Genomic DNA, 25262 nt, shown 5'->3' with positions numbered 1-25262 from the left:
CGAAATTCGAACCAAGAAACTCCACAGAACAAAGCATGAGTGCATACTGCCAAGTAGCTGTTACTTTGGTAGTGAACGTACGGAATAAGTAACAAAAGTATTCATGATGGCGAGATGGATGACGCGGAGCAGGAGAAATGCGAATAGAAAAGCATCACACCCAGTGTGCTGACATCGTGATGGATGAAATCAGTGGAAAGAAGCCCCAGTTCCAATTTGCTGATCTCACCAAGACGACCGCAAAACTCGAAGAACAACTGGCATCGTACCTGCCACAAATTCTCTGTTCCTCCTACTCCACGCTCATTCTCGATATTCTATCTGCTGCCGTCTTTCAGGTAAATGAGTTCACACCACTGGATAATCCCTGCCAAGTGCCTATACTTATGACAGTCCTACATCAGGTAAAAATAAATTAAAAAAATTGACACGAGTTTTGCTTTTCCTTTGTTTTTGGCGAACGAAATACTGTTAAAATCAGAGCCAACGGGGAATGAGTGGGCTTCTAAAATAAGATCTTTGCTGAGAAAAATGGACGGATACAAACAACACAGAACTGTAAGAAAGAGGAAAAACACGTAGAAGATACGTGACCTAAAAAATATAACAGACGTTGAAATAATAAAATTAATGAAAGCGGTTTGAACGCGACAGCTGATCGACATCCAGGCACTATACATTTTCCTATGGTGACAGTAATCGAACATGTTCCGCTTGATTTCGACATCTATACAGAACATTTGCAGTTGCATTGACTCTCATTTAACTCGGATGCGAAGAGGCGAACCAGTCTTCAATTGATGTAGTTGGCTTTTTCTGGGAGCACATGGTCAAATCGGGTTACGGATTCTACTGCGACGTGTCCCTGCATGCACGATGCAATGACGTATTTCAGAGTACAATGTCGGTCCACAGTTTCGCCACATCTGCCTTTATCCTGCCAGCAAAGTCTTATAGATAATGAATATGGAAACAGGTGCGTTATTTTCAAAACAGTTGGATATTAAATGGTCATTTCTAAAAAGACGCAAGTCATGAGAACAAGAATGCTTTAAAGACCCACCTTCTTGTCTTGTGTAACGTCTGATTCGTACAGAATGATAATGTTCTGGGCATTCTCATGGGGGCAAAGTACAGACGTAGGCCTTTTTCCGACTTAGAGCCGTAGCCGCGTTCCTCGAAAACGCGTAAATCGAAGACTGTCTTCTCATCCACAAACTCAGTGCCCAAATTTTGTTGCCGAATGGATATTATTTCGTGATAAACTGCATGACTGCAATCTTTTTTGACTAACTGAACATTACAGAACACTGTAATCGTATATAAAAGTCATTAAAACATGTAAATGTGACATTACATAAGTTACACGTCGATACTGATACCGTGGCAGATATCGACCTCCAAAACAAATTGAAACGCGAGGATCCGAAGAGACGGCGTATATGCGGACCTGAAGAAGTCGTAAGAATAAAACCTGTGTAATATGAAAACACACAAAACTAAAACACGTAAATGAGGGCACAACTGTTGTAACTGGTACCATCCAAGCAATAGTTAACATAGTTAATGAAAGGCTATGTACACGTTATACACATTTCGACAAACTGCTGAATTGATATCACTGGTGACAATTTTGATTTATTTAAATTCTTCACCTAGCGGCTCGAGTCGAATCCGAGATTTGAATACGAATCTAGTTTCATGAACATTGTGCCACGGAATGTTTCTCGGAAAGCTCTGCGAATAATGATTGAGTATGATTAAAATCATGCATATGGAGAAAAACAAGCAATCAAGAACGACTGTAAAGTTGGCAAGTATCTCCTGTAGTTAACAACGTCGACCATAAATAAAGATGGATGGTACGGAAATATTATGACGATAATATTGACTAGAGGCCTTCGATAATTAATGCAATGATGATATTTGTGGTGATTAATGAAGGCGATAATGGCGACATTTTAAGCCTTAGAAATTATCCCACAGACTAACGTCTTGACTGAAAGGCTTTATTGTGGACCACTATCTGTCGCCATTAAAAGAAAGGAGCATGGACTGTAATGATAAAACAACTTAAAGGAAATTTTTAAGTTATTAATGTGAATACAAGACATTCCGATCTTAAACACTGGCATACAACCAGAATCTCTTTGATAGAAAAATCTTCTTTCCAAGAGTTGATTGTAGGCTTATTCTTAACTGAAATTTAGGACACTAAAATAACAAGTAACTTCTAGATTTATGGACTTCGATTAGTATTTTAGGATAAATAAAACTAGGAGGCTACGACTGGCTGGAAGTGTGGCTAGGATGAGGAATAAAAGGAATGTGTACAGTGTTTTGTAAAGAAACTTCTTTAAAACGACCACTCCGAGACCGACAAGGTGACAGGATAACATTATGATGGATCTTACAGAACTAGGTCGTAAAACAAAAGTAGAAGGAACTGCCTAACAATCGAGTCCAATGGCGGGCCTTGATTTGTTGCTTTGAACCTGGGAGCGTTACTGCTAAGGACAGTTTAATACTGTACGAACGACAATTTTCAGGAAAATCCTACACCCTGGAGCTGTCGGGTTCTTTACTGAAGCAAATATAGCATCTCTCCATCTAGCGAGTGGTGTCGAAACGGGGAGGGCAGATCTTTCTGTGCACGTAAAAGATCTGAAATTTCCCCACATAACTAATCAAAAAAGTATAACAGAAACGGCAAAGAAATGATCGAAGTCCCAAACACAACCTGTGGGACACCACGACAGATAAGAATACAGATCACAACTACAATGGTACTACTTTTATTTTCTAAATTGCTGCTTCAAGGAAGTGGCCTTTATGCCACTGTTCTTATGACGTTCTAGAAGCAACCTGTCACACACGGAAAGCTCCTTGACATGCGACAAAGACACAAGTCGATAGCCGCCACTCATAAAACCACGGCTTGCTGAATCATACAGTTCCTTATTCACATGTAAAGAATGCAGCTAAATGATGCTCAATCAAAGAACCTGCTTCTCTTCCCGTAAGGCGTGTATGAAACATCACTAAGATATGAGAACTTACACAGTGTCTGTGAGGGTATGCTTGTTACGCGCCTCATCGACGAAGACCGTTGGAATTTGCACTCTGTAGTCATAGGCAATTACAGATTTATCACTTGATAATGTCACAAGTTAAAAGAGAGATCAGGGGATGGTGGCTGTAAGGAGATTTATCTCGTTCGTAGCATACAAAATGTCAAAGGAAGTCGTATGCAAATATTGGTTCGTGTATTCGATAATCTGGAACACTGTGGTTCCATTTAACTTATTGAATCAAACTATGTACAGAAAGTTTACAATAATAAGTATCAGTAAGGTTCCATTATTAAATTAATAATGGAATCTTATTTACTCCTAGAAAAAGTTTATAGTTATTTATAAATGACAATTTATTGAACTTAATAACAGTTCATAAAAATGTTGCAGGGTCGTGTAACATTACAAAAAAGTATCCGGGTTGCTGGTTGACAATGGCGTGTCCTACACTAAACAAGTCGCATATATTTAATTTGGATTCGTAAAAAAGATTGCTAAACGACATAAAATTGGCAAGATGACACGAAGGTCCATAAATTGTATTCAGAACAGTTTAAGATATTGTGAAAATTTAACAAAATATAAGTAAAAACAATTCTTACTCTCTAAATTGTGATGTGTATTAAACAACATTTTGTATTCGCAATTGATAAATATCAAGATGAACCAGGTTAGCGTAACACCAAATAACCAATTTTGAAAATATGCTTTCTTTGTGCAATACATCTTTCGGCACTTGAAAATGAGATATGGAGATGGTTACTGCAGAGTTTGCTTCAACGACAAGCCATAATTTGACTGTTTTTCAGAACAGACACTCGTTCCACTAACAATTACACTAGGTCTCATTTGTTCTTTCTCTCACTTTCTGACAAATATCATTATCACGTTCTATCAGAGCAATTAGAATCCATTATCCTTGACCTAATGAGTAAATATGTTAGCCATCACATAAAAGATTCTTGGTCAGTTATTATATTTGGGTTAATTTTCTTTTATCACACTTGATTGCTGGCAATATATCTCTTCCCCAAAATGGAGTGGGGGTTTTTCTCGTAAGCCTTGTTGTTTTAAAGCGTCTACAAATATCCCACACAACCAAGAAAAAAATTTATTTCATTCAACACGAGGGAAAGGTGGGCCAAGATCATTAATCATAAACTACATACAAACTGTTTGCGAAATAATATTCTGAAATCAAGAAACAAAACTTGTATTCTGAAGTTGCAGCAGAGACAACTTAGAGTCTTCAGAAAATTCAAATTGGGCGGTCTGACGCAATCGATTCTAGTTCTGTCTCTCATTACTTTACGACCCTTATTGAGGCTCGCAGTGCAAATTATTATTAGATTACCGCAATTCACGTATGTAGGTCACGCAGGTTGCCATGTTTAGGCATTAAACAAATCAATACATTTCCACACAGTCATTATCATGACCACAGAACAACAGTAAAACCTCTTAGTTCTTACTGCGACGAGTACAAAAACCGGACATGTAAGAATTATATCAACTATTAACTTTATCAGCGTGTAATTACATTCTTACTTCGGGAGCTATAAAGCCTAGAATATTCGTTTCTAGCGTACGTAGTTCACTAACAACGGCTAATCCATTACAATTATGTCAGCCACTGTAAACGTTTCGAGTGCAGGCTCTGTTGCCATCTTGATGTGACTGGTTGCCATTGTATTGACATTTTTGTCGCTTATATTTAACCACTAGAACAAGCTGTACAAGTTTGATATTAAGAAGTTCAAGCACGGTAGGGACCTCAAATAATAATATCTAAGTCACGCAGCCAGTATCGTACCTTATACTCAGGATGAATGATCTGAAGACGAAATATTAAATCTGTCTCAAACAGAGGACAATTTGTAAATATAACTATAATTCAGGGCAATTATTGCCATTTGAAGTAATTGCTAACTAACTTTCCTTCAAACATTGCACAATTATATATTACCTGTGATGTTGCTCTTTTTTATTCTTAATTCCTACAGGAAGGTCATTAAGGAATTCACAATAGACAGCTCAATGCAATTAATCTGATGTCATCGCCGGTAAGATCACTGCTCTGATTTCGCAGTGACATTTTGGTAATAGAATTAGGAGTGGAGAGGTGTACTCCAGTATTATCCAAATGAGTTCATAGTTTTTCACATTTAGTTGGCCTTCGTGTGCATGTACTGCAGATGCAAATGTGCTGTTAAAGCTACCACATTACGGGGGCAAAAATGAACACAGTAAAAATCTTCATCGTTGTATTTCGTTGAATATTTAAAAAATCGAAGAAGTTTCTACTGAAGTTGTTGATCTTAATGGGATCTGCGTTTTTCATAACTTTCGTGCGGCAAAAAGTAATGGAGAGAATCGACTAATTCTATTTTAGCTTCAAGGTCACCGCGAATTATATTGAAGAACAACTAACTATGTGGCTTACGGAACTCTAAGTTTCATGACCGAATCAACCAAAGCCCTTCACCAGTCCCTGTCGTCTGCATTATATTGAAGAATATAAACAAAAAAGTTAAGATTTGAGGTTTTCACAGCGGTGAGTCACTATAGTTGACTGACGGATCACGTTTAGTGTTAAACCTCTTAATATAACACTTCATCAAAATCCGTGTATTCAGAACTGATTTCACCTCCTTTCCCATATCGTGATATCTGCATCACTCAAGATCCGCGGTTCGACCGATAACAAAGCAGTCTACTAGCGGCGAGTTGTCTGATCGTTATGAATTCTGCATACTTTAAACCAGTAGAACAGGATCCGACAGTTCTCATTCATTAGAGCTGTTGCGTTACTTATAACGGTAATGAAGTAGAGGTCATCATTCTTTCCTACCTCCCGCGGATCAGCATATAGCGACATAAGCCACTTTTACGCCGAACTCAACTCATATTGAAGGAATTGGAATTCGTTTTCTATTAAGAACGAGCAAGCCAAGAATTTGTTTGCGCGCCGTCGTAAAAAAAACTCACCTGAATTCCACATAAAAACGCACGCGCAGCTCCGAATTCCTGACATATTTGTTCTTCAAAAGCAAAATGAGATATAATTTAAAACTGCACTAAAATAACTGTGTCGGAAATCAGAATGAAAGGAGCAGAAGCAGGAGAATTTTCTCCTTTTTACTTTTGTATTACACGGAGAAATCCGTGTATAACTAACGGTTGTTTCTACACGTGGTCGGTCAAAGGATTCACACTGTCCTGTACCGAAGCCTTTCATCAAATTTGTTTACATTTTTATTACAGAAATTAAGAACATGCAAGTAGGTTGGGCTGTAGAAGCATTTGTTAGGACTCGTTTGTTCGACGGCCTACAAAATGTCAAGTGTGCGCAAGTGATTGATCTCGCAGCAACCGTCACGTCTACTAATTATTGGAAAGTCATACATTTCGGTATACTTTGTAGTTAAAGATGAACTCCGATTTACAGCAAGCAGCTTTCAAGAGGAACTCCATATTTGCCATCTAGTACGTCCTATATTCTTTCATTGCCCTTATCTGTTTATTCATTTAGTAAAACTCTTCATTCTCAAACATCCGGGAGATAGTGACATATGATTTACACGTTACAAGGTATAATGAATTCAATCTATAGCACCACAGTAGCATAATTGTTTGTTACCTCAAGCGTTCTGCAGCAAGATCACAAAATATTTTTTGTATTAAGACTACTCGTAGATCAAAAATAAAGAATAAAATACATTAAAATCATTGGACACGCGGTGCCTGAAATGTATTGACAAAGTTTTATTTTGTGTGAGCGGTAAGTGGCGTATCACATCCACGCCCCACAGTCTCCCCTAGAATGTGAACGAGCAGTTTCCTAGTCGCTACTGGTACGTATACAAGCAACATGCCATATCGACATGTTGGAGAATGGAGGCACTTTAAACCCCGGCGTTATAAGGAGGTGGGTGGTCAGCTTCACGCTCAGGCCGCTTTACAATGACAACAGAACTCCGGTTACCACTGGATAGGACGCTGAGTGGGCCCGAGACGGTACGGCCGTTGTGACGAAGCCAACGAATCCTGCCGTGACGAGAATCGAACTCCGACAGCCTAGTCACTACTCTGATCTATCCCGGCTTAAAGCATTGCCACTTACTGGTGAAAGAGGGAAAGGACTAGAGTTTGATTTTTCATGCTTAGCACAACACTGCGGCTAAAATAGGGTAGAATTATTTCAGTTCTCTGCTCTCACCAGAGTTTATTACAAGATTAAACTCTTGTGACTTCTACATCGGATTTAAAACGAGGCTTGAGAAAGCTTCGCCTACAAAGTTCCAGAAATGTCAAACAAAGTGGTTATGTGGAAACGATTCTGAAAAGTGTGACAAACAGGATGGCAAATCAAATACACTTCAAAGGATGAACGCAGTGAAGTCAAATGTCACATTTAAATTATTTTACAATACTTTCTTCCACAAATGTAAAATTATACGAGTTAACCCAATTAAAATGCATGTCCAATCTTCCTAATCACTACCCGTAGAGTTCTTATGCGATTTGATAAAATATCACACTTTTAAGCATTCTTCGTGAAACGTGGAATAAAAAATACCACTAAAACAACACAGCAGAAGCTCTTCTTAATGTCAAGATATCGACTGTCAGCTGAGAAAAATTTTGAGGTAAGGGTTGCACTAGTGCCACTCATAAGAGAGACCAGAATTTTATATGGACAAGGATCTTCGAAAAATTTGCAACTTTGTTGAAGACATTCTTTTAGCGTAATGTAAATATTTCAGCAGCGCGACATCTAAGTGATACCGAACCATTGCAGCTATACATAGGCCGTTTTGTGCACTGGTAAGACCATAAATGTGCTCAAAACGTAGTGGGAAACATATGTTTATGTTAAAGAAACTTCACGACGACACAAAATTTTAGTTTATATCCCATAAATTTAACGTAGTGGAAATGTGTACTGTTGGCTGTAATAACGCGTAGAAATGGATGAGTACAGTGCGTGGTTAGTCAATTATATAGATCCTCGCCATGTTTACTGAAACATACGAGCAAAAGCGGACGTTAGTAATATCTTCCAAGACCTTTTCGTTTTGTGAATTTCACTCAGCAAGGAAAAAAGTAGGAAAGATTGATCGTTGGAACAGTTTCAAGAGACAATAAAGCACCGAGGATCTCGGCCAAATTTTTGGTCATCACGAAATTAGCGAAGAAGCTTTCCTATTTTGAACGTCGGGGTCGCATTGTATCGTTTCGTAACATTTGAAACACCGAAGTTAAGTCACATTTGCTCTACATTATCAAAAGCAATTGACCCCATTTTTAACATACGTGAAACGTTTGAAGAACAAATTCTTTCTTCTCTCCTTCTATATAAACCAAGCTGTAATGTCACCAACGCATCGTAACCTGCGTGACTGAATTCGTCCATGCACTTACTTCATTTACCCTTTCAGAAACTGCATCAGCATACTGCAAGTAATTGGAAGGCTAAGCATTGTTGATCTTTTACGTTTGCATCTTAATTTGCATTCTAAAACAAAACGAAAATATACTTAAAGACTTTAACCTAGGCGACTTTTAGAACTGGTATTTACTGAATTAGTTGTGTAAGCTGGCACTGTTTCGACGTACTTTCAGAAATGCACCGTGCGATTCTTGCTTCGTCTTATTTTATTGGTCCAGGATCCTTCGCGCGCCAGAAAGGATCCTGAATGGTGGGACAGCAACACCAAGAATAAAGCAACAGTGAAGTGCAATATGTGTGAGTACTAGCAATGACCAACGGATTTTAGATATTTTAAGTCGTTTTAAAAGCGAAGTGAAAGGAGATAACATCCATGTCTTATCAACATAATAATTATACCTCTATAAATACTATGGAGTCACTTCAATGATTCTTCAGCAAATTTGTTTATAATTAAAATAACATCCTTAATATTCATCGAACGCAGGCACAAAACTATAGTTGCAGAGACAATTAACAGTACGGATATAAGAACAATGCAGTCATAAGTTCTACGAGCAAAGATACCAAACAATGCAGATAAATCATTACACAAACAAATTTCCTTTTGATTTCGTTAAATACACTTAATGCTTGCCGAAATTTTTCAAATAAAAGTTGCAGATCTCACTTTCAATAGCTCTGTGTGATATCTTGTACCAATATTTTGTTTGATAGGCCGTCTTTAAGTAAATTCATGGGTTATATCGGACCACTGCAGACAAATGAAACTCGAGAGGCAACTTATATACACCGCTAATACCAGATTTAACAGAAATTCGCTCAACAGCTTCGAATATGAAATATTCAGATAAACGTAAAGCTATGATATCCCCATTATGTGTTCATACCAATACTGTAAGGGGCGTGGTTGGGACGTGCGCAAGACCTAGCACGTCTCACAGACCGGCATCAATACAGCTCCTCAGTCTACTGCTGTAGCTACTGCTCTCTAAAGCCAAAAGCCTATTTTTAAAGTACCTCATAAAACGTGACATTTCCGAGTTGCAAGAGCCTTGAAGCTAAGTTACTGGCGCGACAGAGGAGCAAAAGAAGAATGAGAGGACAGGAGCAACAGCAAACGATAAAATCGTAAAATGCGACAGCTAAAGGCTACAGGCTTCGGCGTTTCCCTAAAAATAAGATATTTAAAGGTGCAGCTTCTATTTAGCATCCAGAAGAGGAAATGTCTCATTCGAGAAGTTCAAAGTAATCAACATTTGAACACGTTTTCAAGTTTTATTCATAAGCGCACAGACATTTTTTTAGCGGTGAACTGATGAAGATATGGCACTACTACATTTACGATTAAGAAACGTCACATTCTTAAACTCACGGAATTTCGAATATAAAATGCAGTCGACCTTTAAAAACCAGTTCAATAAATAATTAATAAGGAAATAAATAAATAATGATAATAACGCAACGATGCTTTAATATAATTATTTTATTAATTTAATAGAATTTAAATTTCAAGGAATAAAAGTGTAATGAACGTTTCTGATATCAATTACTAGTCAATATTTGATGGTCGTTTCAGTTTTCTGTATAGCAATGAAAGCCCCTCGTCTCTTCCGTCTGTAAACAAATGCCAGTGTATTAGAATTTCTGCTGTATTCATATATATAGCATGGCAAGTCGAAAGAACGTGGGTATAAATCGAAGTTAGAAAACTTCGGCCTCACGTATACACAAGAGGGCTATATAAGTAAATGCTTCTAATGCTGACTTTCTCCAAGAACTAAAGAGAAGTTTCTGCGTCGGTTAACCTAATAGTGTTGTTGAGATTTAAGGTTGTCATCGCGGCGAGAATGTAATGCCGTGTAGTTTGGTATAAGTTATACGACGTTTCAGCGCGATGACATAACCCTGATGATGACGGCTACAAACACCTTCGAAACGTCGGCAAGCTCCTACTAGACTACACGGCGTAACGTCCCAGAAGAAAGTAATCTTCATGACAGTTAATTAGTTCGTGATTTATTCAACGACGCTTTTCAGCTAAACACGTAATATAGAATCGAACATTGGGTGATTGTGAATGATGGATTGGAAATAATCTAGAAAGAAGTGGGCATGCAATTTCTAGGTATTACCCCAAAATTCACCAGGTGGAAGTAAAGAAAACTACGACAGACCCCAGTCAGGATATCTGGCTCCAGGTTTAGAACCTGTAACCTTCGAAATACGAAACAGCACCAATCACTACTCAATTAAACTCCTTCCTCAAGTATATTTACATAAGCAGTCAAGAATAGTCGTGGGCTCATCATTTAAAATTTATCAAACTGGTAAAGCGGCTTAATCTCGGCCTAGATTAATAACACTTGCTCTAGTATGTTAAAATAACAGAAGTGTATGAACGATGCAGAATTTGAACCCATAGAGAAACAGGATGACTCCGTGCCTTTGCAAGAATGAATGCTATGTCGATCCACTTTCAAAATGGCAGCAATGTTTTGGCACTGAATTATCAACAATGCCATGGAAAAGGTCATTTCAAAGAGATTGCAAAACAGAAAAAGGGATAATTCTTTTACGTATGGAGTCACGATTGAATTCTGAGACCAATTAATACAAGGATTCTATCAAAATCGGCGTTCCATACCCATCTGCAGCATCCGAATACAATGGCTTCGAAACATTAAGCACCTCGAGAGACTAAATAATAATATCAATCTCACTGCAACAACTTCATGGGTAAGAGAAGTCAATAGTTGTTCAGCTGTTCAACAAATTCTTGACATTTTATGTACTTCGAAGTTTCAGTGCCGCGTATACAGAGCCAAATTACTCTTGACAAAGGAAAGCAAGCTTCCCTCCCAGACAGTCACGTAACATACAAAATTCCCATTCGTCTCAGTAATTAAACCTTTCCAGAACGTTTTGGGGCCTCCATTTATGCTGCAGTGATTAGATGTCCACGCGATGTTTCGTCCGTGAACTTGTTATGAAAAATTCAAAGAGCAGAGTACAGTTTCCATTTATTCCGACAGGTGAAAAGAACGTTTGAACGTAAGGCCCAGTCAGTAGGGATTACATCTAGGGGAAGCTGAGAGGGGAAATAAATGCCCCAGTAACTAAGAGTAGGTTACGGCACTATTCGCATGTCATACAGGTTGTTCAAAATGCCTCTATTCAGTAGAAAACAGAACATTTACGTGTTTCACTACAAACGTTCTTTCCTTCATGAAAAACACCATTTTTCGTTTAACGTCTTGTTAGAAAACAACTGTGATAAATGTTCTACCAACCTAGACAGAAAATAACCATGTTCCAAATTTCTGCATGTTGTACGCTTGAAACTATGTATCTACTATACACAGACTTTTTGAACTTGCTACATAATACCGTGGATGGGCACCAGAACTACTTTCCAACCGCACATCCGACCGTGTTAAAGTAATTACTGGCTGGCTGAATACGAATCTGAAAAGTCAGTCATAAGAACTAAATTGTGACTGAATGGTACGGACACTGGGAACTATATAGACGACGAAAAGAATCATGAATTGTACGAAACACGAGCACGAGGACAGTGACACGGACATAAATAAGGCAAAACGTAAAAATCGGCCACTTCTTTTAACCTTTTGAAAACACATGCAGCTGTCATTGTGAGACAAAACTTATTACGGGAGTTTCTGAAACCATCTAAATTGAATAAACTGTAATGTACTTTTACTAAACACGTCTGTACCTTTCTTTGAAGGACGAGCTAAGAAGAGATGTGTTGAAATGCTACTTCATCACTGCGATGCACAATCCCAAAAGTCCTTCATAATATTAGCTATGAACGATCACAAAAACGCTGTGCACGCAACACAACATTTACAAGACATTAAAAACCAAATTAACGTGTATCGAAATGCATAACTTAAGAAGAAAGACGACAACTGCACACTCTGATTCACTCTTAGACTGGACGACCGGGGTTCGATCCCGACGGGGGCAGAGGATTTTTCCTCTCGTCTCTGTGTCCAGACCGGCTTTGGGGCCCACCCAGCTTCCTATCCAATGGGTCCTTTCCCGGGGGTAAAGTGCGGCCGGGTCGTGGCGGTAACCACTCACCCCCACCCAGTGCCGAGGTAAAGAATGAGCAGAAGCTAGCTCCTCTCCTCCCAAGCGCCTACATGGCGTAGTGGGACAGCTTTACTTTTACTTTAAGAATAAATCCGTCAGTCAAATGGATAGTCATTGTTTTTGCATAAGTTGAAGACGGCGGAGAGTCCTGTAATTTGAGGCGCTTGATCGTAACTCAATTGTTACTGGCCGCCACTGCACTGAAAATCGCTCTGTCGTGTTCCTCGCGCGCAGTTTCATTGCATCTCGAGCGATTCTGCGCAAACTCGTTCCAAAGTTGCAATTGTCGAATAAAAGAAAGAGATAACGGAATGTTTCTATTTAATGCAGTGCCAAGGATTAGCTAACAGTTGATTATGACCTTTGAAAATATCTGGTTACGCCACTGCGTGTCTGGGATTTGGAATACGTTCCATTTATCAGCAGTAATAAGTTTTGGTGTACAACATAGTTGTCTGACATGCGGACAGTTGTGGTATCTTAAAAGCCAGTGTAAAAGTTAAGCGTTCTGTAATGCAATAAAGTAAAATGCGCGTATAATGGAAAGGTCTTGATCATCTGTCGTTCGGTCTGTTCGTCCTTCAGAATGCAACATCTTAAAAGAATTTAATTCTGTCAGACGAGTTTAATTTCGCTCCAATTTGTCTGTCGTAGCCAGCCCGACCGAATTAATCCAAAGAGGTACCAAAGGGTACATGTATAGTGTAACAGTGAGCCAAGTATTATAGGCGCAGATGCGTTCCTACTTGCTTTGAACACAGCAGTGAGTAATGTGCTCCGAGAGTGCATTGTGGGACACGGCACAAAACTTCAACAGCAGTCTTGCGTGGACGGAAAACATTTATAGAACCGACTGGGTCTTGTTTCTGTTCGGTCATCGTCTGAAATCTCGCCTCGAGAGGGTAAAAATGTGAACAGGGATCAAACCAGTAATTCTAGCAACACCACTGGAGGAAAACGCTGATCACAACGAAGAAAGAAAAATTCTAATTATTCTCTTGTTATGTGCAGACCTGCTGTGCCACTACGATTAGTTTAGAGACTCAGTATTGGTCGGTGTGCCTCTCTTTGGATTTCCCTGGCTTTACCCTACAGTAAAAGTTTTCATGTCTTCTGTCATCCATTCTCAGTACCTCTAGATATGTTGGTAATACCTAACAGTTCCATGGAGACCCTTAATCACGTACCCCACGTCACAATTTCTACTGTATTTTAATACCCGACCGAAGATAGACTGATGATTAATGCGTAATCAAATACGATTTAAATCACATAAAAGTCAGGAGTTACTCCTACTTTTTGTGTAACATTGTTTTGACCCTAACGGACATCGCAGTTATGCAATAAGATTTGAAGCCAAGAAAGCGTCAAATGAAGCCATTAAAATGAGGCTCTATTTCCTTGATACAGAAAAATATATAAAGTGCGAGTAACATTCTATCCAGTAAGTCCACTCACAACCTTTCTGTTCTTAGCTATGCTACTGAGGTATCAAACTCCTTGAGTTAGTGGCATCAAGAGGTCCAAACTCACGGAAATTACATTATTAAGAATATAATAAAGCTGAACATCTTCCTTGTAGATCGCAATCAGGATACCATTGTCACACATAATGCCCATTTTTACTAACAGTTTTAACAAAATGGAGGAGAAGTTTATTTAGGCCTATTCATCCATCATATAAGGAAGGCGAGTGTAAGAAATCATAAACATATCTTCTCCATTCAAGATTGGAATGCACTAAAAAGAACATTAAATAAATGTGTGTCCTTTACTAAAGTACTTGAAATCGTCCGTTCGTCTACTGCGCAGGTCACTACGGGTCATTGGCTTTGCTCAGCCGACAAAATGGTGTTTCTTTAAAACGGAAGATACACCATGCTACAGTAGTGTATAGGTTAGGACAATTCTCAGTAGCCGCAGGCAGGTTGTTATTTTGAAGCACCGGCATAACGGTTTTGGCACCAATGCTTCCCTTTTATATGGCATGTGAAAAATAAGTAGATTTTTCAATGTTCCTGCAAAAACAATGGTAATGTCTGAAAGCTCTCGTATTACCGGCGCCAACTTGGCTTCAAATCACCTAATCACTTGACAAGCTAGTGCTTAAATATCCTGTTTTATTCTCCGTAAAATTGTCCGATGCAATATATGTAACTGAGGAAGAACATGGACTCAAGTATTGCACCATGGATAGCAGCAGGCAGTGTTTGCAACCTGAGTAGTCCAAACCACGTAATTTCTGTTACCGGTACTGTATTTTACTCTGACCCTCATTTACACCGAACCTAAGTTTCAGGAAGGTGCTAGGCATTAATAAAAAGTTACACTCAGGGCGCAAGAACCCAGAAGACATCCATCTTCATAATAGCCGCCGTGAGAACCTGATATAAACCTGTGGCCTATCTGTCTCCTTCTTAACTTTCGACAATAAGGAATGAGTGTGACATCTTTTCAGTGTCATCGACGGTCAAGAGGACTATGTGAGTGAAAAAATCAGTGGGAAGCAAATCTCCATAATGTATGACACACAGATGTTGCAATTGTTATGCAGTGATGCCGAACATGCGAAAATTAAAATAGTGGTATTACATATGCAACAGAGGGTTACGGTATTAGCAAATTCAGAATTCCAAGCGACAGAATAGTATAAAAAAATAGACACCAAGAAGGAAGTGCTTTGAAAACCTAATAAGCATTTTCAGACACGCAGTTGACTGAGGCTCCCTTCTTATCAAATGTAGTCCTAAATCTGCGTCATCACCAACTACTATCTGAACAATTTCAAACCATATCGTGTTTATTGTTAGTTGCTGTCACTGATAATTCACATGCACATCACCTCAACACAGATTTGGTCCATTTCAGTTTATTCCAACTCCGGAGATAAATTCGTCACAGAATCTTCGTCGCTGTATGACCAAAGTTTTCTTCAGATTTTGCGTACAAGATCGATCTTTATCTTCGTCACCGCCACGTACATTTCAGCTCTGGAGCCCACTAAGCCTTCCATCCGCCGAGTACGGGAGCCTAATTCCGCAAACGTAAAACGGCCATATGTAAATCTGTGCTCTTTCCACAGATGAAAAGTTATCGGAGTGAAGCTGGCTCCTCACCTTTATGTAGTTCTGGGGTTACGAATGCGTGGAGTTTACCTTCACTTCCCCTATACATGGGATGGTGTTTAGGCTGTCACGACTAGTCAATAAAACAGGCCCGGTTAATTTAATAGCTTGTTTAATCGCCGCCAATTATTTTCGTTATCCTATTAATCGGTTAAGACATGGGCTTACTTTAGGCATAAATTACGAATGGAAACCTTGGCTTCAAATGCATTCGGTTATAATTTGTACGTCCATAACAGAACCATACTAAAAATTTATATGACCGACTAACAAACTAACTCACCAGAGATCTTCTTAAGAATGTAATAATTAATTAATGTGTGCATACCGCACACACTGTATCAAATGAATTCGTTCATAATGGAAAAAGTGAGTCCGCCAGCTTATTTAATTTCCAAAACTACTAAACAGACAAGCACAACATTCTGTGTTACAGTGGCCCACACTTAATGTTGTACAGCGAACTTAATTTAAGCTCATATCGGTCAAATGTAATACAAACGTTTCATGAATACCTCATGCAAAAATGTTGTACCACAAAACACGTGTACGTTAATGAGATCTGGAACAATTATTTTCAAATGCTTTTTACCTGGCAAATATTTAATGGAACACAGGGTAACACAATTCCTGTTAATTAGTCGGAGACCCTTTGCAGGAATACAGCAAAATTTCGTACTGAACTAAGACAGTCGTCGGTTGGCAGTCACATGACCTATTTCTGCGTCCTTTCGAGCAGCTTTTATAGTAAACTGCCTCCAAGAGAAAATCTGAAAAATTCTGTGGCCCGAAGAATGTTTCTGAGTCGCTTTTCGGTAGCATCCAACAGCCACTCCGCTGTGTGATAAAGAGTTAAGGCGCATTTATGTGACGAAGAGTGCAACAACTTAACGTCAGTCACGTGACAATGGTCCAACCAATATACCGTTCGTGATTAGCATACCATATCACACAGATCTTTATGAAGCTAACAGCACTCCACTTCTAATTCTGTGCGTCCACTTTCCCACGAAATTAACCAACTGCGCTTCTTCCCACCACGTCTCCTGGCCGATCCCCTCCCAGAACACAAGTGTCTAAATGATGTCCCTATTTCCTCGTCAAGAACATTTCTCAAATAATAAAAATAATAGTAATAAAATTACAAAAACAGACAATAAAAACTTCCCGACAACTTTATTGGGAACAATTGCTCTTGAAAGACTTTGTAGCAGATAGGACAAGGAGGAAGGGGAGATCCCATTACTTTAAATTTAGAAGAAGAGATCTAGATGGCTTTGGAAATGAGGGGAAGAGATACCAACTTGAGAAGATAAAAAGAGGAGAGGGGAAGGGGGAAAGATGATACAGCTGGTAATAAAAAATCTCCTTTCTCCACTTAAAGTGGAAAATTGGCAATTTATGGCCCCCTTCAGTTTTATTCGTCTCTCAGCGTGTCTTTCTCCGCGTCAATTCCTTAAGCGGATAAGTGACATACATCATCCACTACACTGTTACACGAGGTAAGGCGTTATTATCCAGTCCTTAAAATGACTGTTGTGTTATTTTTCCTCCGGTATAAGAGTACTAGAACGGTGTTTATGATCCACCAAAAACACTTCATCGTGTTTTATCGTTCTCAATAAGATCTACCGTCTAATGCCCCATATGAAATCCTTCCACATTTTTACGACCATACTGCAGAAAACTGTGGTGACCACAAGACAATTCTCGTGTCGCTTCAAGAGAATTCTTCAAAAGACGTATTCCGTATTCACGATCTGTGCATGGTTACACCGAGCTAGCAGAACTGACCACAAGGTGGAGACCAACATAAAGAACGTGCGAATACGAACAAAATAAATCTTGCATGAGAGACGCAGTAAGTCTTAAGAAACTGTAAGGCTACAGACAAATTCTTATGTGTAGTGTCAGACTGTATATACACTGCCAAAATTGGGGGGGGGGGGGCTGTGGTGCCTTTGCAACATTTATGCCATATTTAGAGAAAGACAGATGATGCCAGCGCTCATCTATTTTAACTGCAGATCCGTCTGGAGGAGACATATGTAAACTGAACGTTTCGTAATTAAAACTCGTGTTTATGAAACGCTTACAAAGGCTAGTACAAGTGCGATTACAAAGCAGTCTTAGGAGACGTTTTAATGTAAGTGTGGGAAAGGAATTACGCGCTGGCTACTTTTGTTCATTCTTCCGGGGGCATGACAGCTTTTACATAAAAATGAGAAACAATTTCTTCGCAGGAACGTTTGTTTTTGTAAATAGCACCGGCATTAATTCAAGTGACACTAAGTTTATCACTTGCATTCAATGAAAAAATTTATGGAAGTGCAGAGGTCACTTCATTGTAGTCCATACAACACCGGATTAACCTTTTACGCAATACATGCGCCTGTTTTCACAGGCATTATTCTACAAATCCATTTTAATGTTTACACCTACAATAAAACATTACGAAACAAAATTGCCTTTTAAATGCTAGACTCGATGCGCAAGTGATGGACTTCTTACAATATATTCAACAGGTCATAAAATTCTACATTTCAGCAGTTTGGTTAAAAAACAAAGAAAGTAGAGCTTTAACGACTCTAAATAGCGCCAACAAACTTTAACACAGGCTTTGTGCAAGATATCGACATCACAAGTCGATTAATCGACACGGAGTGATGACTGTAATAACATTAATTCAAAATGACCTGAACGTGTGCGCGCGCTCATAGAGACCGCAATGCATTGTGTCCATCTTGCCCGGCGACCCTCAACGTATGTTCCTCTCGTTTCAATGCCTTCTAATGTTGAATAAAACAGAGCTGATTGATACAAATGGCAGCCAAGACACGGACTTGAGAGAACCCCACCATGTTTTTCAAGACGGGGAAGCCATCAGTGAGTTGAATATCAGGAGAGGAGCGACGGGGGAGGGGGAGGGGGTCATTTAGCGTACATTAACATACACACAGTATCAATCCCTTGTACAGATTGGAAAATAAGGAGACAGCGGGGAGGGGCAATTTAAAATTTTACAAGATTAACCTTCCAGTTTACTTATCATGGTAATAATCACAGTGTCTCCCCTCTTGAAATGTGTCCTAGCATGTGAGACGCACAGAATTAGCAAACTACTTATGACCATCATGAGAAATCGTCATTACTGTCATGATAAATGATATTCAGTCGAAAAACTGTATTAGCTTTTGTTCTACGAAATAGCATTTCCGATACTACTTTGAATACGTTGCATTAAAACTTGTTCAAGCTTATGTTCTATCGACGAGTGACTTTAAAAGATATTGAGCATAACGAGAATATTTTAGACAAACGTTAAAGCGTCTGGCACGTATTGGGAGGCACCCGAACGAATCCCGATTTGAAGATGGCTGCGCCTCTGAAACGTCGGTAAACGTCAGACTATAAGGCGCTACAACCCAGAATTCAGTCTCCATACTAGACGCTGCGAGAACTCCAAATGTTATAAATCCTGATTTGATCCGTCTCCGCTAAAGTGTCTGCGATGTATTGCTTTCATATAATGTCGTGCACGATTTTAATTTGGTATGAGCATTTGCAATACACATTAATTAGATTAATATGAAATTTAACTGAAATAAACTTCAGATTTCACATCGTCCGTTGGAGAATTTTCGTTACGTGTATGAAAACAAAATTTGTATCTAATCTAAATTTTTATTGTAAGCAAAAAGAAAAAGGAAAAACTCCCTTTTTCCTAGCGCGGAAAAAAATGCATGTATCATGGCAAAGTTTCACGTTTAGACTATAGAAAGTCTACTGAAGCATCACACATAGTCCTAAATGAAAGATACCGACATAGACATGTTGGCCTCATTTCTCAAACCATTCATTCTGATCCTGTACACAAATGAATCCACATACTGGCGCCAGACGCTAAATTATGAACAGTAGTACACTTACGGTCATCTTATCTGCAACATTGAAGGAGCGCCAGAGTACCACAAACCATCAAAACAACTAAAATGTTCAAATTAAAATAATGTCATTTCAATGCAGAAAAATGTCAAAAAAGATTACTTCAACTCACCGCCTTTCGTGGGATCCATAATGACTAACCCCGATGCAGGGGGCGTGGATGGAGCTCCATGATGTGGAGGGGCAGAACCCCCAGCCTTCGTTTCTTGGTCTTGCAGTGCGGCCAATGTCAGTATGGTGGCCATGTTTTGAGGTAGTATCACCTGCGGATACACATATTACCACAGAGTCAGAGGCTTGCATTCTTACTTGGATTTTTATTCATAAATTTCAAGTTGTTAACTGTCGTATTTACTGGTATTTCGATTGCTCCTGAGGTGCAAATAGTGTCGAGTCCTAGAAAGGCTGTAAGAAGGTTATATGGCAAAGCTGTAGCTCTATAAACAAACGCGTAAGGTGTAAGGCCGGCAGCCAATTTCCAGGAGCGTTCTTTGCCATTCTCCTAACTCACTGGACTTAGTGTTCATTTACTGAGGATATAAACACATTTAAAGTAGTGGTTACGTTGAAACGATAGGAACCAAAATTAAATTCGCCCCAAAAGATGTTTTGGATGCAAAACTGTGACGAACAGAATTGCCTCCTTGTGCTTTTATTTTACGAACTTCGTACAAAGAACTCATAAAATGAGGTTGTTATAATCTCTGTTTAGCTCAGTGTATAAAGCAATCAGAATTAATGGCGAACACAATGTAACCAGCCTACTCACAATCGAGTAGTCAACAAACTACAAAATATTATGGCAGCACAACATGCAGACATTAAAAATTAGGTCACAAATGGAATACTTTTTACAGACTTAAAATACTGGAAGTAGGCAAGAAGCTTTGTATATATGTTGGTAGGTAGTCAGTCAGTCAGTCAGTCAGTCAGACAGTCAGACAGACAGACAGACTGAAGGACAGACAGACAGTCAGTCAGTCAGACAGTCAGACAGACAGACAGACTGAAGGACAGACAGACTTGTTGACTTTTAGATCTGACCGTTAAATAGTTGTGCAATATTAATTTTAACTCGCTCGCTGTATAACGGGCCCGCACTTCATATAAGCTTACAAATTGCAAACGTTTTGAGAGCCATATCAAACTCTCCACGTAAAAACCGCACAACTTTCAGCAACCTAACACGCTCTTAAACGCTCCAGTGACTTCTTAGCAGTTCGCAAATTAAAAAATTACAATTCCCCTTTACTAACGGGATCAGTTTACATGTGTGTAACTGGAACACCAACATAGAAAGGAAAAACTAAACTCAATTAAAGTTACGTACAGAAGAAAATCTGAAAGTGTAGTGCATTATTTCAAGCGACTGATTAATTTATTAAAATACCAGAAAATATATATTAGACAGACCGACAACATAAGTAGATGGATGGACGGACGGACGAATAAATAAAATTTTCATAAAATCGGGACGGAAAATTTGAAAGGACGTGCGAGAGAACTTATCTAAGACCAACAACTCGCTCCAAAATCCAGCCACGGAATAGAGCCTCAAATATCGTCATGAAGTTGAATATTTATACTGAGCGCATTAAAACACTTCACATCGCGTATCATTCCCCTGCACTTTCCCCTAGCTGTTAGCCGTCGACCCCTTCCTGCCTTACAATCGTTCGTTTCTTGAGAATAAAAGAATTATAGGCCTGCTAGTTTCATTGTGAATAATGCATCTCAAGCAAAGGAATATTCGCATTATGGAATACAAAATAAGCTGACCTCAAGAGTTTACCGTAATGTGACTTTTAGGAGACAAAAAACATAACGAGAATATAAATATTCCATGTAACTTCGAACACTTAAATCACGGGTTCGAATCCCACACGCGTCATTACGTGTAGATAGATGCTCTACCGAATGGTCAACAAATTTGACACAGAATGTCACTATTTGGTGGGCAGCATTCATTTCCGTTGTTAAGCAGGAAGAGTTTCTATCGACATTTTTATTTTATTTTAAGCAGTTAGTAATCATTCCGCCAACTACCTAAGCTTGTGTTAGTCCTGACCTCTTGTCTGGTTTTATTTCTGGCATTATTCTTGGTCGAAATCAAAGACGTATCTTCGTCTTGGAATTTATAGCAGGGTTACAGCTAGTGCAACCAATGCGAGAGGCTACCTGGATTTCACGCGCCAAAATCAAGACCTCCTCCATCATGTTCAGCCGTTACTAATGAGTCTTCAACACAAAAACAATACCTTAAGTAAAATGAATACTGATCAGGTATTTTAAGATAATAAATTGCAAATAAATGTGGGCCTACAGTGTAAATATAGGTGTTATATTAGGCTTAAATAACACTTTATGAAAGTTTCAGAGGTAAAATATTTAAATATTACATAAAGTGTCGACGGAAATATGTATTAATAGTAATAAATCTACTTTTTAAAAATAATCTAACTTTCATTCGAAACATTTTGTATTTATGTGCATAAACGAGTCAAACTAAAGCGTTCATTCAAACGTTTCTAATGTAACTTGTAACTGACCGACCAGTAATTGCTAATTAACAGATTCGCTATTTCTTTTTCTTTTTCTTTCAAGGGCATGCAATGAAATGCTTGAAGATAAAGTCGTACATGTCACAACGAAACCTCTACTAAATATGTTAGGTACGTGCTGAAATATGTAATAATCCATTCCAAGAAACAATTACTCATAGACATTTCATGGCTTGTCTTGTTCTGTTCCTCAGATGATGCTGCAAGCGAGTGAAGGTACACGTCTGTGTGTGTCTATGTCTACCTTAGGCCGAACGAACACAGAGACGGCGGGTTCAAATTCGAGAGGACAAAGATGTTTGTTTTCCATAACCGCCACACAGTGTCATTGTCATAATTCCCCATTTTCGGAGTTTCTGCCTCGACCGGTCAGGTCGCCTATTTTTCATGTGAATAACTTGACGTGTGTACCGGATAAGTGTCACACGACCATGAAACTAACCCATACAGCCTATTAATAATCGACTTGTTACACCAGGACAAGCGCTCAAGTTATGTCACTTTCAGCCTTTACAGTGTACATCAAAAAACTGTTGTATTTTTTTGAAGAAATGGAAGGCAGAAATAACTTTTAGTATGCCATTTTTCCGTTGAATATACATCTCATTTCATTCTGTTTTGCTGTGTTACTTTTTTTATTACGAAACACTGGCATCTTCCGATTACTTCAGAAAAGTCTTAACAACAGGAAAGTTTATAGATGCCCAAGGTGAAAAGCCACAGTGCCTTAAGAGTATCAGAGAGAGAAAGAAAACTTATTTAATGACTACAAGAACAATCTTAGTGACCTCGCTTTTTCACACTAACATCGAAATTAATAGTCGGTTACCACCTCACATAGCCTTTGCGATTTCTAAATTTCCATGCAGTCGTTTAAAACATGTATATGTGTTTATATATGTTTATATATATATATATATATATATTACACACATTTACTTTTTGTTCATCAGATTCAGACTAGCGAAGAAGCTTAAAGAATACAAACAAGTTACCAAACATATTACTGCACGATACTTTCATTTAACAACATTCCCAACTGTCAGACGTGAACTTCGTGAGATCGTAAAAAAAAAATTCAATCTGCGGGTATTTTCTCAGGTCTTACGGAAATGCTGCAATGGAAAGCTTTTTGTGAGGGTGCTGATGATTAATTTACAGGTTATTTAATGACGCTACACAATTTCAAACATTATGAACTATCCAATGAGTTTGGAACATGATTATGTATGGTGAGCGATAAGCAAGTCTATTTATGTCATTTCTAAATGTACTACAGCCTGACTAGCATTTGTACAGACACTCAGGAACTAGCTTGGTTCTGCTCGCTGCTACTGAAGAATCTCTTCCATGAAAACAAAATTCGTGTACCACCTTCTAAAATTATTTGTCGACCGACCCTCTCCCTTAGGGGTACCTTACTCTTACCAGACATCAACTTGACCTGGCGTACCCCAGCCTTTATATACTGTCCCACAAACACTTCCCTTCTGGAAAGGCAGCTCTTGTCAAGGTATAGTCAGAAAACTGCATGAAGTATGTTCCAGATGAAAGTTACAGACCTTGCCGACAGTATCAATATTTTATCTCACGATTATTTCTTTTTCGGCGAAAAATTCTCCAGATAATCCATTAAATTTTATTTCACGGTCATAAAAAGGTGAGATAAAGTTATAAAAGGGCGATCAGAAACAGCACTAAACATGCGTGAAAACGTCTAGATTAAATGGAGAAGTAAATCCTGTCTTCACAATGTTAATTGTGTCATGGTATAATACATTTTTTCTAAACTACATACCTATAGTCATGAAATTTGGTACGCTTGTAGCTATGGGGTTTCTGCATCAACTGACGTTTTCACAGTAATATACTTGTTAACTATTTTTATATAGACACACATTTCCCATAAAAACTCATACGAGGTATTTGTTTTATTCCTGTCACACGTTTGTTTTGCTACAAATGTCCAATGTTGTTTTGTTAAAAGTGTGAAAAAAAATACTTACAAGTAAAAACGAATAATTGTTTCTGGACGTGTTCGGACAATAAATCCAGAAAGTTAGAAATTAAACTTCTATCTTTAAGAAATACGACAGTGTCAGTTTGCGTGAAAGGAATAACGTATCTATTGTTAAAGTTGTGTCCTGAAATCTCTTCTTGTAAGGGCAAATCTATCAAATGCGGCAGACAATAAATAACACCGGAGAGGCCTGATTCAAGGTGTGAGTGACCGTGCGCTTGCATTATCCCGATACACGTTGCAACTCCGATGCAATAAGACTGGTCGTCTTGTTCTTATCGTCAGATAGGCCAGGCATAACAGCAACTTCGCATGAAAGGACGCGTTTGGAACACGTGCATAGGCCACAATCAAAACTTAGCTAAACCTCACCACTCTTGTGTTTAAGAAACTGCTGACTGCCTCTTCAGTTGAAGCCACACTACAGCAAAATAGTTTCTTGAATTCGAAGCCAGATGCCTACTGCTAACATCAACGGAGTGTACCATCCGGAAAGTCCCTATGGCAGTTTTAAAATTAAAATTAAGCTCATACTTGTGTGAATAAAAACACGTCCCAGCACAGTTAGCCTTCCTAATGACCGCCTTGCATGTGTGGTACAAGTTTTACTCCGAACCAACAGAAATTACATATTGTTCTTTTTATTCCTTTTCGTTGTTATTTCTCTTTTTACGCTATTCCTTCTAATTTGTTCTCTTCTTACAACACAAAACAATCTTCCAAAAATGGGAATACTTGCTATTATACTTAAATTTAAATAGTACATGCATGCTCTCATTTCGGGAACAAAAAAGAACTGTAATCCGCGAGTAAACATGTGAGAACAAGAGTGATTCATGTCTGCTTTTAATTACGGGCAGATTGAATTCTGTCTTGGTCCTTGACTTAAAAATGTCCTCGTGCGAATCAAGACTTCAAATCTTCATAATGCGTGGCTGTTAGCAGCATCTCTTTCAGTTCAGC

The 25262-nt window shown here is 38.7% G+C and overlaps 1 protein-coding gene and 1 long non-coding RNA gene across 7 annotated transcripts in view; one reads left to right on the top strand and one right to left on the bottom strand.

Moving 5' to 3' along the window:
- The window catches only part of LOC110826492 (castor zinc finger transcription factor), a 270044-nt gene that overhangs the window by 50736 nt on the left and 194046 nt on the right, over positions 1-25262 (bottom strand). For all 6 annotated transcript variants that reach the window (XM_022057194.2, XM_022057197.2, XM_087351137.1 and 3 more), the window contains one exon: positions 19831-19981. In XM_022057194.2, coding sequence (XP_021912886.1) covers positions 19831-19981 — 151 coding nt within the window. The remainder of the gene's footprint in view (positions 1-19830; positions 19982-25262) is intronic.
- On the top strand, positions 8651-22895 carry LOC110826495 (uncharacterized). Its single transcript, XR_002542071.2, has 3 exons — positions 8651-8823; positions 22323-22390; positions 22474-22895. It is a non-coding gene; the product is annotated as an uncharacterized LOC110826495 (long non-coding RNA).

Source organism: Zootermopsis nevadensis, unplaced genomic scaffold (genome assembly GCF_977971745.1).
Source record: "Zootermopsis nevadensis isolate Lab colony 2312 unplaced genomic scaffold, Znev_1.0 Znev_ptg000018l, whole genome shotgun sequence".
Lineage (NCBI taxonomy): Eukaryota > Metazoa > Arthropoda > Insecta > Blattodea > Termopsidae > Zootermopsis > Zootermopsis nevadensis.
This window is presented reverse-complemented; position numbering and strand designations above follow the sequence as displayed.